The sequence below is a fragment of the Acomys russatus genome, chromosome 24 (assembly GCF_903995435.1).
Source record: "Acomys russatus chromosome 24, mAcoRus1.1, whole genome shotgun sequence".
Taxonomy (NCBI): Eukaryota; Metazoa; Chordata; class Mammalia; order Rodentia; family Muridae; genus Acomys; species Acomys russatus.
In genome coordinates this window covers 28,073,160-28,088,885 of record NC_067160.1, presented here as the reverse complement: position 1 = coordinate 28,088,885, position 15,726 = coordinate 28,073,160, and the positions used below count along the sequence as shown (strand labels likewise).

The window sequence follows — 15,726 nt, the reverse complement described above, 5'->3', positions numbered from 1 at the left end:
TAGGGTTTCCATGTTGAATTTTGGAGTAACACAAACATTCAGATCATAGCAAAGTGTCCTGAATTTTTTTTTTAAGGAATATGACAGTCTATTAAAGTCTAAGAATGAAAATAAAAAAGAGCTCATTACTGTAAAAAAGAGTCGCTGACTTACAAAGAGATATTTCTGTACCTGATGGTTGAAGCCTTCTGAATAGGTAAACACCCCTCTCTGGCAATGAAGCTATAAGATACCCCCTTCCTAAAGTCATTAACCTCTTAGAGCTGAAACATTAAGGTCAAGAGTTAATTGCTCCAGCAGAGCACTCAAGCATCTGGGTACCACAGGGTTAATGAGTAGGAGTAGAGTAGGTGGGGTTACAAACCAGGAACACATGCCCTCTAAGCTAGTTTGATTTCTGTTTAATTGCCCTTAAAACACACACACTCTCTCACATAGCCCAGAAGGTGAGAGCGGAATGAAGTTTGCTGGGTAATGGCTTGAAATGTTTTTCTTCTGAGAACTGGTGTTGAGTTACAGCATGCAAGGAACTGGGAGGAGAGAGGCAGCAGCTGGCAGCCCCATCCTAGCCCCACCTTTTCTGAGGCTTGAAGAAAGGTGGGCATGGGCTCCCTAGACAAGATGCAGTGAACTATCTTGCGGCTGCAGCTGACTGCTCTGGGAGTCACCTGGAGCCAGTGTTTACTAGAGTTTAGCCAGTGCCAGTGAGCAGGCACAAATGCTTTGCTGTGAAATGCCACGCAGGCAGAGAGTGACAGGCAGGCAGTAAGAGCAGAGCTTTTTCCCCTTGGAGGGCTGTTTCCTGCTCGGTTGGGGGCGTTGGTTTGCTCCTGCTGCTGCTGCTGCTGCTGCTGCTGCTGCTGCTGCTGCTGCTGCTGCTGCTGCCCGCCTCAACTTTCTCTCCACTCCAGGTAAGCCACTCAGAGGGAGGGCAAGCCTCTGTAAGATGAACAAGATCCGAAAGTTTTTCCGAGGAAGTGGGCGAGTCTTGGCGTTTATATTTGCAGCTTCTGTCATCTGGCTGCTCTTTGACATGGCAGCTCTCCGCCTCTCATTCAGTGAGATCAACACAGGGATACTCAAAGAAGACCTCACGAGGAGGGAACAGACAGGATTCAGAGTCCGGCCAGACCAAATGGAGATCTTTTATACCAGCTTTAGAGGGATGAGGCTGCCCCAGCATGGAGTGTGGGGCAAGGAGAAGTTTAGAAAGGCTGAGGACCATGTACTCAAGGTTGAGGAGATTATGGACCAAGGCCAGAGGAAAGGGAAAATGCACATCCGCCTGGAAAGAGGGAAAGCTGTGCCTTTGTGGCATCTTGCATATCTGCAAACTTTCCCAGTGACTCTTCCCATGCAGAAGACCAAGGGGAGAGACAGCAAGCCTGAAGCCTCCTCCCAGCACGTGATGTCCAAGCAAACATCTGTGTTAGGGTTCCAGAAGACCCCATTCACGGCATCAAGGGGAACGCCATTGACCAAAATATCACCACATACAGAACCCTTCCATAAAAAACAAGAGGCTCCAAAGAATGCTAATCTCAGCAATCACACATCAAAGCCAGCATCTGAAAGGGCCTCGAACGTAACCACCAGTGTCAAAACTGACAGACCGAAGCAGCAATCACAGATAGTGACAAACTCGAGGATGCACCCACCAATCCTGAAATCTGGGGACGCCACACCCATAAAGGAAACTGAGGCTCAGAGCAAGGAACTAAAACACGAAGCCTATAAAGTGCTACCTCTTTTTAAGTTCATTGCTGACACAGATCATTTGAAGAAGCAATCTATGAATGAGGCACAGCTGGGAGGCTTGCCAGGAGATGATGGGGCCAAAGAGGCGCCATGGAAGAAACTTAATTTCTCTGAAAACCACGTAGTGATTATAACCAAAGAAGAAGACCTGAGGACAGGCACCAAAGAGGTGCCTAATTCTAAAACACAAGCTGTCTTTCCTAAGTTACTGGATGGAAGCCAAGGTAAACATAATCCCAGCAATCAAAGCAAGACATCTTCCTCTCCTCCAGCTCGACAGAGAGTAGGGTCTCAAGCCAAGCCTACCTTAGCTGGGGGACTCCATCCAGCAAGACGCAACTTCTCCGCTAAGGCCCAGGCCGAGGGACACCAGCAAAGCCATGCAAATAGCTCTGAAAATCCTGGAAGGCACCGTGTATTAAGAATCGACATGACTCTTTCTCCAAGGGATCCCAGTGCTCCAGGTCAGTTTGGGCGACCTGTGGTTGTCCCGCCTGGGAAGAAAAAGGAGGCTGAACGGAGATGGAATGAAGGGAACTTCAACGTCTACCTTAGTGACTTGATTCCAGTGGACAGAGCCATTGAAGACACAAGGCCTGCTGGGTAAGACCCATTTCTCGTCTCTTTCCTTGAGTTAAGTATTGTGCTTTTGTACCGAAGGGTTTATTGCAATTTAATTTTGCGTGAGTTTTGCCACCTAGGGAATTAATTTGATAGTAGTTGTTTGATGGTAGCCGAATAGTCTACCACGGGCCCAGAGAAAACTCCTGGTGTGAGAAATGTACTGTGTTCTCTTTCTATGCTCAGATCTCAGGTCTGCTCCTTAGGTTTCATTCTCTTCCCTTTGTCAAAAACCTGTTTAAATGAGTAGAGGCATTCAGTTCCTGATAATCTGTATCTAAGTGGTAAAGTGTAAAGCATAGTCCCGTTACAACAGTGACAGCACAGTAAATCACCAAGTTGGAAGTTTTCATTGTTTACAAGCTTGTCAGGAGTGTATCTGGGAAATGTTGGTATATACACTGATAGGGGGCCTCCGAATTCTCCCTAGTGTCAAATATAAAATGATCATAAGTAATGATAACTGGGGCAAAAAAAAAAAAAAAAAGAATTGATTGTTCTCTAAATTTAAAGGCCCCTTTTGTGGGCTAGAATAATAGACATTTATGCATTCCGTCACTTGGAACAGGAATGCTGGAAAAGCAAGTCCATCCACAACAAGCAAACACCTGTAGGAGCATAAAGAGCAGGCTACCAACAGTCCTGATAGCAGCGTTTCTGTGTTTACAGGAGTCTACATATATGTATGTGAACTTCATGAGCCTGAGAAAGGAGGGGGCAGGCGTTATGACCTGAATTAATGGATGAGGGCACTCTTGTAATTAGTGCCTTGCTAATATGTCACATGTATCATGGGTACATAGTAGCACACCTCTAAAGCTTTCCGATGGACCATCATGATCCAGTTCATCAAACAAGTAAACTCATTAGCTTCCTCATAAGAAGGAGGATCCAGTCACAGACATGATTCAAATGCAGTTCTGACCCTTTTGTGTATTTATAAGTGAAGGAACTTGTAGCCACACTCGTTACCCATTAATTAATAGTATAGCTCTAATTATAATGATGCGCAGTTCCCTAAGCCAACCCAGCCTGGAAGCTGGAATCCACAAATGGCAACATTGAGACATTGAGCATGTGTGGTACATAAACAATGGCTTTCTTTGACTTCTTCAGAAAAGTTTTCTTTTGAACTTAGGGAGTTAGGGCAATGTTCCGGACAGGGTTATCAGAAAGAAGGTGTGTACAGATGAACCTGTACTCACAGTAGCAAGATGAGTGTCTTCATTGTGATGTCATCTGCAAAGAAGAGAGTTCAGTCTCTTAGCTGTTGACACATGGCTATTGGCCACGCACCACTGGCCTAGGCACTGTGCCACCATATGCCTCAAATTGACGATGCATCCCCAAGAAGAACACAGTAACATTCCCAGAGGAGGAAGCTGAGGTCCTAGAAACTTAAATTGTCTCTGATCATTGACCTAGTTCCTTGAAGAGAAGTGATTAAAATTCACATTTGAAATTTCCCTCTCTGTTGTCTCTTGTGTATTACCTTCCAAAAGGATTCTAAACATGTTAGATCAGCTATAACCTAAAAATCCTACATGAGGCAGTATTGCACAGTAACAACAACATTGTGCAAAGAACACAGAAAAATAAAGTCTCTGTGTAGGCAGCTTTGTGTAAGTGTGCCCTGGGTACCCAGCAGATTGCTACCAGCCTGAGCAAGAATCAGGCATGACACAGGAGCGTGGGATCCAGCTCCAAGTAGAAGAAAGGATGAGTGTGTGAGGCCAAAAGCAAGCACTCACACTATCACCCAGCTGATTTACTGAAGGCTCCCTGCCACCTGGAGCTGGTTAATTTATAATTTAGTTTATGGAAGTGGAGTCCTGCAGCCCAGGAAGGTTACAAGTGGACTCTGGCTTCTGCCAGAGGTTGTCCCACTGCTGTTCCTGAAACTGACACGTGTGCTTGCAATGGTGAGTCAGGGAGCACGTTGCCAAGTCCCCTCCCTCCTGCCACGCAAACCACCTTGGCTAAATATAGGTGTGAGAGTCTCTAGGAAAGCTGCCTGGCTGATGATCTGCCCCCAAACCCAATCTGGTAGGGAAGAGCTAGCCACCGGAAAGCCAAAACGTGACACCCCAAAGGATTTCTGGCCCTTTTTTGTACTACTCTTCCTTAAAAGGAAGAATAAATCATTTTCCTTCTCTTTTACTCAGACTTTAAGTATGAATATTTGCAAATCATGTGTCCTCATGAATATGTTTGAAAGAAAATTAAAAACCCGTGGTTCTTTTAGGTAGGCAAAATTTGGAACAAGGCTGTTTTGGCTGTAGTTTTTTTTTTTTTTTTTTTTTTTTTTTTTTTTTTAAGCTTTGATATTATTTTTCTTCAGCTTTGGTAAAAAAAGTATCTGAAGTATCTCACTTGTGCATATAATAATATTTAAGATAATAAACTATAGTCATCTTCAGAGAATCATTATAAAATATTGTTAGAAAGTATGTGCATACAGGCATTGATATGTGGGAAGAATGCTAGGAGAACCAGTTCTCACAATTAGCTGAAGTGCAGACCTTCGTAAGCTTTGAATTTCAAAACTTTAAGAAGAGTTCCCAGGTGTTTATATTTTAAAACATAACTTCTATTATAGATTAATTGACACAATAAGTGCCATCTCATAACTTTCTGCTGAATACAGAGTGAAAACGAATTAAAAGTATGGATTTGCAGTGTTCATTTTTATTTCATTTCTCAGTATAGATAATGACTAGTTTCTACTTCACTTCTTAAAGCTAAATTAACTGATATGCTAGGACAAGGTTGACGTTGAGTAGAAGAGACAGGGTTGCCAGGACAACATCTCCTACTTTAGCCTTAAAATCAGAGTCTCTTTTCCCAGCCAACTCTTCCAGCCTTTTCTTTCTATCTTTCAGAGAGACAGCTCAAAGGACCCCTTTCTGCCACCAGCATTGCTCATACTGTGATCTCAGGGCTGACGAATAGGGGTGTGTGTGTGTGTGTGTGTGTGTGTGTGTGTGTGTGTGTGTGTGTAGGCTTCAAGTTGACACTGGGTGTCTTCAATTGCCCTCTGCTTCATTTATTGAATCAAGGTCTCTTGAAGAACACACAGCTTACTTAGCTAGCTAATCAGCTTGCCCTGGAGATCCTGTTTCTTCTTCCTCAGTACTACGATTCTAGGCAGCCACCACTTGGTGGATTCTGGGAGTCTAAGTTCTCATCCTTATGTTTGCCTGGTAAGTGCCTTACCCACCAGGCCAATTCCTCAAATCATATGACTGTTTTCTATACATTATACTCCCAAATATCCCATTTGTTTTGTTAGCTGATTTCTACATAGTCTTCCTTTGAAATCTGCTTACACGGCCTCACTTTTTTCTCCCTCCCATGCTAATCAATCAATATCACTCACAATTCCAGTGTAGTGTGCCTACACTGGGCCGGTGACGTATCTGTGACTACTAAACTCCATTAGTGTTGAATGTATGCAGCCTTCTTTTTGCTGAAACGCTTTGGCTTCTCACTAAAAAGAGCCTTGAGCAACTTTTTGCCTTTGCAATGAAATCCCAAGCTTCTGTAGAAACTGTCTTCAACTTTACTTCGTTCTCCCTTGGGGTACAGCACAGAACTGAGTGTTCCAAAGATAAAGGCTTGCACTGTACTGACTTTAAAAGCTTGTTTCTCTGAAATGGGTTTGGAAAACTAATGCAACTGTTAATCAATAAATGAATGAGAGGTATCAGTTCAAATGAAGCTTATACTACATTGCTTCATAAATTCATAGTTGCATCTTGATTTTTTATGTTGAATGGGTGGAATATATTTTTATTTGGCTGAAGGTAACTATGTCCTATTGTACACTCAGCTTTGAATTGGTTCATGTTTATTCATTAGCTCTTATTTTTGTTCTTTTAGTTTTAATTCTGATGTTTTGACTTTCAACTGAGAGAATTGCTTTTGTTTAGAATTTTTATTTCAAGAAATAAGATGGAATTTCATTTCCATCTAGACTATTTACTTATAAAATATACAAAAAACAAATGCTCTTTTGACAGTCACTTTAAACTGCCATATTCAATCTTTTCAAAGTAAAAAAACCTAGTCATTGAAATCCTTGCTTTTAGTGTGTGTGTGTGTGTATGTGTGTGTATGTGTGTGTGTGTCTGTGTCTGTGTCTGTGTGTGTCTGTGTCTAAGCTGAGCTGAGGTGCTAGCTATCACAAGCAGGGTCATTTTATTAGGAAAATCCTGCCATTATTCCTGATCTGGTTAAGATAGAACTCCAAAAGTGAACTTACTTTAAGAGTGTACTTGCTGAATCTGGACTTGGAGAAAACAAAATACTTAAAAGAATCTTTGCCACCAGCATTTAGTAGTCAAAATACAATAAGACTTGGGGCTGGAGAGATGGTTTAGGAGTTAAGAGCATGTATTGCTTTTGTGGAAGACCCAGGTCCAAAACAGAGCACCCACATGGTGACTAACAACCATCTGTAACTTGAGTCCTGGGGAGCTGATGCCCTCTATTTGCACTATTTGCACACATGGTACACACACACATACATACACACACACTCACACACACAGAGACATACACATGGGCAGGCAAAACACTCATACTTATAAAACAAAATTTGAAAACACTTTTTCAGAGAGCAGTGAGTTATGATGCACTCATTTATATATGTCTCCCGTGCCATCACAGTGCTCCACGGTCTGCCTTAACACTGGCTGCTCCTACAGCATTCTGTCAAACTCTCCCATGGAGCCATTAAAATCCATCTTTGTTGTCCTAGTTCAGAGCCAGAACCATCAACAATACTTTGGTTCCTTCCTACCAAGATAAGAAAGGTTTTCTTTTGGCAAACATGAGAAGCAAAAGATAGCACTGGGCATTTCCTAGAAAACTGCAAAACGATTGAGGGGAATTTTCTGGAATCTTAACGTTGACGGTAGGAAGGTCAAGAAAGCCATAGTAAAGTTTAGAGAAGGAAGACAGGCAACAAGACAGGTAATAGTGGATCACACATCCTCCCGATCCTCAAGCCTCTTCAGGTTTATCTCTCTGAGAGAAAAGAAAACGTTAAAGTCAAATAAAATTCAATGTTTCTTTTCATATGGGACAAATGTTTGAATTGGTGCAGTGGAAGGTGATTTAGTGGCTAATAGTGATTGGCGAACATCATCAGGATAGACCAGAGCAGCTGTGATTTTTCCCAGCCAGGGAATAACCCACCAGCAGCAAGGAAAGGCACCACCTGAAAGGCTCCTTTCCTGTCTTCCTACCTGAGTGTGAAAGCGCTCAGTGGTGCTTCTGTAGGTGTGTGTATCTGTGCGTGCAAACGTGTATTTGTGAGCAGTCGTGTGTCTATGTAAGAGGGTGGCTTGGGGACCTGTTGCACAATTTCAAAAAAGGTATTTATGAAAGAAAATAAGAGAAAAAATGGGTTTAAAAAGTAGAAACTAGCCCATCACTTAGCAGTGGTTAAATATGGCTGAGAGGTAATCCCAAAGCCTTCAGATGCTCCTCTGTGTCACATTCATCCCTAACTAGAAAGAGAAGAACAGCCAGAGACAAACATAACACACCTTTCAACCATTAATTCGAAGCAGAGAAAGCCATTATAGGAGTCCCAGTTAACACTAACCTAGGAAGTTGAAGCAGATCAGTGTGTCCTCCCAAATGCTTCCAGGCCCTAGACACGCCCTTGAGGGAGTATAATCAGTGAGTATAAGACATTGCCCTACAGCTTTCTCAGACGTCTAACAGAAGGCCACATTCAACCGCCAGCCTCATTTTATCAAATTCTTGATTGCCCCGGGTCCTTCTGTCCCAGCACATAATTTCCTGTTGTGCTCTCTGCCTGACCCGTTCCAACAGAACTTTCCAAAGAGGAGAATGCATCTGCTCCGCCCCTTCCCCCACCAAGGGTAAGAAAACATAGGAAAAACAGCAGTGTTTAGAGGCTTTGTTTTGCTTTCTTTCAAAGCTGAAAGGAGCTGCTTAGACTTCCCTGGAAAAACATCTGTCTTATGCCAAATTCAAGTACCTTTTAATGGGCTTGCCTTTTAGATGTGCCGCATCGGCCACGTGCTCCATCTGAGATGGAGAACTGAACATTTGCAAAGTTCTTGCCACTTGAATCCTTATTCACCCAAAGAAAAAATTTCAAGGTTGATATGGTCACCATCACCCCAGTCTTTCCTGTGGCAGGTAATTTAGGCAGTGACCATTGAGTTCCCTGTATGCCATGTTTCCTTATTGTTGGTCAAGAGCCAGCACACCAGGCAAGGCAGCTGGTACCTTTTATCTTTCATGTTTGTTATCTCACTGGATTGGTACAACAGCCATGACAACCTGATAAAATATTATATCTCTTTATTAATGAATAACAAAACACACACATACACTCATAAACACACACATACACACACACACACACACACACACACACACACACACACACACACAGAGTCAAAGAAAGGCAAAGGCTGACAGCTCAGAAGTGATGTGTTAGATACGAACGCTCCGTCTTCTGATTTGCCATCAGCAGATAATAACTGCACAGCACCAGCCGGGCTCTTGCCCACCTCATGATGATGTCTAGGCCTCCTTGGTTTGTCAAAGGTTTTTTTGTGAAAGGAAATCTAGGCCTTGCTGAGACTCACAAGGCATGCTTACAGTACTCCATACAGTGATGCCTATATGTGATATGTGCATTTCCATTTTAAACTAAGCACCTCAGAGCAGCATGAAGGATAAGAACCTGCCTTGTATGCTTTACTGATGAGAAAAGTGAGGCTGTGTAAGGGAACCAAGTAGCAGATATGAGATCCCCCAACTTTGAATTTGAGTGCTTTTTCTATAGGTGCCATAGCTTCCTTCTTTTGATTCCTTATAGTAATATGGCTTTTGGAGAAATTAAGACTCTTCTCTTCCTCATGCATAGGTCAGAGATGAGGAGGCAAATGAGGCTAACATTATGCAGAAAATCTCACTAGACAATGACTGTGGGTGAGGAGTCCAAGGTGACTACCTATTTTCCAAAGCAGTTGAGGAGAGGGGTGACTTGCCCAAGGTCACACACAGTAGAGCAAGCAAGAAACATGGACTACGGGTACCCTCCTCCAGTGCTATTTTCATCCTAGAACTCCACCATCATAACTCCTGCCTCTGTCCCAAGTTCACCCTGACAGCTGCCTGCTCAGAATAGACTATTGTTAAAGTGGCAAGTGGGGGTGCTGGTGGGATGCGTTTCCGAGCCTCAGTCCTTTCACTCTGATGACCCACACTCGCCTCTGCAACTGCAGCATCGCCAGGCTAAAGGCTTTAGTGGGAAGATGCTTTTAATTAAATGTCCAGGATCGTTTACCCTAAAAAGAACAAAACATAAAAGTAAAATTCTCGTACCACTACACCCACTTATCAGTGGGAGACGAAGAGGCCCAAATAAGTCTTAGGAAAGAATATAATTCCAGACTGAGCACCTCAGCTGGCCACTTGATTCTTCAGAAGATATCACAGTGTGTGTGGGGGGGGGGGGGGGGGGGGGGATGAAGGGCGCTCAAGGCTCCCATGGAGGCTGTAGTTGAATTGCAAATAGAAGTTCAAACATATTCTTCCGACCTTCTGTTCAACTCCATAAAGACTGAGGTTCGACCCACATGATGTGTTTCGCCTCTGCTGGAATAAAATGAAAAATTCATAGAAATGAAAGAATGTTATTGTTCCCTCAGCATTCTGATTTGAAGCTGTCTCTATTTGATAGGCTCCATTCAAATCAAGTCAGTGTCCAAGGACTGAGCACACAGAAGCCGAGAGGATGAGCCATCAGCAGCTTTGGAGTCTCTTGATAAATGAACGATTTAAATTCAAGACTACCTTAGGCAGGGCTATGCTACAAGTCAGAGCCTGTGGGTCTAGATAGAGAGCTATTCTCATTTCTCGCATAGACTTTACAGGGTGATGCCTGCCCAGCATTTTTTATTTTTATTTACTTCTTTAAAATGTTTATATTTTACTATCCACTGTCTCATATAACCTGCATAGCTATTGTGTGATGCAAATGTCATAATCTTCATTCTAAAAGTGACTAATCTGAGGCTCTGTAGATTAGAAGCCAGGCGGGTGCTCATGCAGCCAGCCGGTGCCACAGAGGACTATACTTAGCTCTTCCCTGTCCTTCCACACCCAGAGTCTTTGGCCTACCACAGTCATGCATCAGCTCTTTCAGGATGGTGAAACTCCTCACATTTGAGTTCCCCATCATCTGTAATCTTTGGATTACTACAGTGATTCAAACCTAGACTCCTCAAAGCCAAGGAATTTGAGTAATTTTAAGCAGAGAACAGGACTTGCAGGTTCAAAACATCTAGTTTGTGTAATAAGTGATCATTTAGAAGAATTTCATAAGTTCTTAATCTCAAAAAGGTTCACAGAACAAAATATCATGCATGTAAATTAGACTTTGGTGGCAATTCCCTCTTCTGCAGAAGCAGCAGAAATCAAGACTCTGACAAGTCAGAAACAAAGATAATTCACTTTACTTGGGTCTGTGGAGAATAATTGGAAGTGATTTTTACAACCTATGGAACCAAATGAAACTGGATGGCTGTCTCTACTCATATCTAGAGCAGGCATTACTAATGCTGTAACCTGTCTCGTCTGACCCGCTGTGCCTGTGAATAAGCAACAAGCAAGCTGGCTTGTTAGACACTTAGCACATGGTTAAACTGTTTAGCAATACAGAAGATCGGGTACCTGAGTGTGTGATCCCCCTTGAATTCCAGACCATTCTGGGTTATCTTATACCCAATCAAGCAAAGCAAATTGCCTGTTTCTGTGTTCCTGTGGAAACTCGAATTTCTGCTACATAACAGAAGAAGTGATTACAACTAAAGTCTAACTTAAAGGCAAGATATTTTCAGGAGTGTAAATACCTTTTTAAAGGTAACTAAATTTATACATTTATTCTACATGGCTATTACACAAGTTAGATAGAGTGGAGAGTGGGATATGACTTTCTCACGTACTCTGGTGCCTCACATTTGACCATGTCCCCTGGAGGGGGAGACCTGGTGGCACTCAGAGGAAGGACAGCAGGTTACCAAGAAGAGACTTGATACCCTATGAGCATATACACGGGGAGGTAATCCCCCTCAGGAACAGTCATAGGGGAGGGGAATAAGGGGAAAATGGGAGGGAGGGAAGAATGGGAGGATACAAGGGATGGGATAAACATTGAGATGTAACAAGAATAAATTAATAAAAAAAGTATTAAATAAAAGAATCTATAGGTCACCAGGCATGGTGGTGCGCACCTTTAATCCCACCAATCAGGGGGCACAGGTAGGCAAATGAATGTGAGTTTGAGGCCAACCTGGTCTTCAAAGTGAGTCTAGGACAGGCAAGGCTTCACAGAGAAACCTTGTCATGAAAAACAAAACAAACAATAACAGCAACAAACCTAAAAAAAAAAGAAAGAAAACTTAAGTAGAATCTATAGGCTAGTGGGATGGGGCTTGGTGCCAGAGGACCAAGATTTAATTCTATTCTCAGCATCCATGCCACAACCACCTGTAACTTTTGTCCCAGAGGAACCATCACCCTCTTCTGCCTCCAAAGATGCTCTATGCATGTAGTGTACAGACATACTTTCAGGCAGATATCTATGCATGTAAATCAATAAATCTTTTTAACAGCTTAGAATATACAGGTCCTATGTGATGATTAAAAATTATCCAACAAGGAGGTAGGTTTCCGTCCTTGCACATGTATGTATTATCACCTATTCCCCCTGTTTCAAAGGAAAATATCTTCTCTTGCTACTCAAGCTTAAATTTAAGTTCTACTTCATCTCTGTCCTCCCATTCATCCATTCAATGTGATTTATCAAATGTTTATGGTGTGCAGCAATCCTAGAAACATGTGGTGATACAGGAGAAAAGTAGGTTTGACATCCATTCAGGAATTCTGGGATGTAGACGAGAAGGAAATAAAATTGACAAATGGATGCCGTGAAAGAAATGCCTGTAAACTATAACAGAGGAATAGAGCAGCTGAACTTTGGCAGGGTGGATGGAAAAAGCTCTGTGCAGGTGAGGTTGACGCTAACATACAAATGAACCAATGAAGCTGTCCGCAAGGGCGTTGTGGTTAGAGGCTCATTGGTGAGAGAAAGATGCAGAAGCTGCTCCCAGGATCACCTACTTAGTGGTTATAAAGAACCAGGGGTAAGCTAAGAAAGAAACTAAAGGAAAAAAGACACTGAACAAAGGGTGGAGATTAGATGAGTATGAAATCTCAGAAGGATGCTGAGAACGACTTAAGGAAACTAGACTTGTCAGTTGTATCAACCTCTTCTACAAAGTTCATCAGTGTAAGGAGGCCTGCCCCATTGATAATTTTAACAATCGCTGATTTTTTTGTCACCTTTTACTTCTTTTTGTGCCTTCTCTCACACCCAAAATATGACTCTTTCTCCCAACTTTTCCGAGAGAAGAAGAGGATTGCAAAGTTCCCCCTTCCAACATAGCTAGCTTTTCCACTCCTTTTTAAAGATTTTTTACAAAACTGTCTACAAAACACTGTCTGTTGCTGCATCCGGCTTGGACTAATTATTGCACTCTAGTCCCACCCATCCCCTTCTCAGTGACCCCTGGCCTCTTCACTCTAATCTTTCCTACTCACCACCACAGCTTCTGAGAACTGAATCCTTACCTTAGAGACATATGATACCTCATAAAATAAATTCATAATTTACTGTTTTATGTTTCTAAAATTGTCCTTTAACTGTTGGTGATTATATAATCACCACAATGTTTTATTAATCCTTGACCAGCCTGCAATTGGTGTCTTTCCTTTTTCTAATTATTTTCTAAATGTAAGTATCAATATTTAATTTGTGGCAAAGTCGTACAATTAATATTTTATTGGATTTCTGCAAAAATTATAAAGTTTCAAAAAGCTCCAAACATGGTTTGTAAAAGAAAAGAAAAAATGAGAGATTAAATAACTAACTTAACATTCGTCTAAGTTATAACTAGCCCTACCTTTGAGTTGGGGGAGGGGAGTCCCACATTTAAATAAATATAGGCATGCTGCTCTTGAAAGTAATAGCTATTTCCTACTTTAACTTGTTAAGTCCTTGGGGTGGACTTCAAAGATGTAATTACATCCTAATTCCTACAGTCTGCAACAATTCCTTACATAACAAAAAGGTGAATGATGGATGTCAAAACCTGTAATTATTACATAGAGGGCAGAGAGCGACAGAATTTGGGCAATCATTATAGAAACATCTGGAATGTTTGTCCTGAAGCTGTCAATAGAACAACATGGATGCTAAGGATGTTGGTGAGAGTCAGAAGAAAGTGAGACACTCTGCAGAGATTTCCTTCACCTTTGTGAATATTTGCGTTGTCATGAACAGACATTGCTAAAAAATATGAGGTCAGAGAGTGTGTCTCCTGTGGGTTTGCAGCACTAAGCAGCAGGTGACTGAGAACTGGGGAAGAGGCAATGAAGGCTAGAGTGGAAGGAAGCTTGGGGCCGAGATCACATAAGAGTGAGCAGACACTGAAGGTGATGAACTTGGACATTGGTTAAGGACTGTGGAAGGCACAGCTTTCAAGGTGTGACCTGGTATCTTCTTTCTGCTCATAGCAAAATTAAGAAAAGATAGATAAATCAGGAGAAACGGTGGAGAAAAAAAAATCTTAGGTATTACAGCAACCACAGGAAATTAGTTTAATCCTTAAATATAATCAGGAATGCTCATACTCTACAGAAACTCCAATGCAGGTGTTCTTTGTACAGAATAAGATTAATTTAGGCAGCCTGTTATTTTACATTGACATTAGAATCAGAGTAAGACTTCTGATTGAAATGTGTTATTTTGACTTTGCAGCACCTGAAAATGTAGCACATGTTCATTTCAGCCCTCTAATGTTTCCTTAAATTTAATCACATATTATGAGGAGACTGAATTAGCTTTATGTAAGAACTTACATTCCCAAACTGATGAATCTGTGACTTGTAAGGCATCTCTTGTTTTGTTTCTGACAAAGATTCTCAATCTCTGTGCACACTTTCCGAATCTGTTTTCGGGAGTTGAGGGTTAGGTGTGGTATTTCCAAGGCCTTGGGCTTATTATGATAGCCAATCACTTTAGGAAAAGACTGAAATTATAGACCATGGTGGATTTGCTTGTATTTCTAATGAACTCTGTATCAGATATATATTTAATCACAACAGGTTTTTAATCTGTGTTTTGTAGTTAGTAAATCAAAGAAGTTATGCAATTTCTCCAAGCCAGTAATTAGGGATAAGTGATATGCAACCATATGTTTATTTGAGTCCCAATCCACACTCTAGTGGTACAGAAAATCACTGTAGACCAGTGAAATAAAAACTACATCTCTCATCCCATGTATATGACAACCAAGGAAATTATGTTGAGTGATTCATTGGTCATCTTGTGTTTCATTTTGCATCATCTAAAGAAGTATGTGATAATACATTACATAATTGCATCCCAAGCAGTTGGCACAGTATTGAATTAGATTATGTTCACAACAGTACTTTGACAACCATAAACAAAGAACAAGCAAATGTTGCTTGTTTAACTATAGTGGGTTTTTTTTAATCTGTTTCTTATTCATTAGATAAACAAAAATGAGCCATGGTACTTGACAGAAGATTTGGTTCTCAAAAATGCTATATCTGGGCATTGAAACTTCCATGGTTACTTCTAGAGCCAAGTTAAACCAAAGTTTCTCTTAGCCTTAGATCCAGAACATAACCAAGAATTAGTCTGTCCATGATGTCAGCCATTTAGCTGTTAAAAAAGAAAAGATGTCTGAATTTTACATTTAAATAAGGCAGAGTACTTAAGTTCTTATTTACTCACAGTCATCATTGATTACTTTACTAAAAGAGGTGTGTTATCAGAATGGAAAATACAATTTGGATGGGCCCACTAGAAGCTGCCCTGTAACAGTGAAGCAGGCCAGACACAGAAAATGCCACAATGATGTACCATGATCTACAGAGCCATGGGAAGCCACGGCCAGGTGCAGTCCACCAAGCACCTGCTCCCTCTTAGCTTAGCTCTCATTTCCACGGCAGCAAACTGACTTCAAGTATAGTGACTGTGCAGCAGTCACAGCAAGGAACTTCCAAATAGAGAAGTGGGAGAGAGTGCGATTTCTTGGCACATGTACATTGTGCCATAAATACATTCATACGCTGAGTGGAGTGAAGGATATCTCTTCTGGCATTTGGCAGATGGTTATCTATACAGGCAATCATAAACGACTTAGTAACACTAAATAACTCAGAATGCTCTCTTCTGGTATATAATTTAATAATGATAGCAAA

At 41.6% G+C, this 15,726-nt stretch overlaps 1 protein-coding gene across 1 annotated transcript in view; it reads left to right on the top strand.

Moving 5' to 3' along the window:
• Positions 1-660: 660 nt before the first annotated feature.
• The window catches only part of Galnt5 (polypeptide N-acetylgalactosaminyltransferase 5), a 39,268-nt gene continuing 24,202 nt past the window's right edge, over positions 661-15,726 (top strand). Inside the window, exon 1 of the mRNA XM_051166346.1 lies at positions 661-2,361. Coding sequence (XP_051022303.1) covers positions 947-2,361 — 1,415 coding nt within the window. The 5' untranslated portion in view covers positions 661-946. The remainder of the gene's footprint in view (positions 2,362-15,726) is intronic.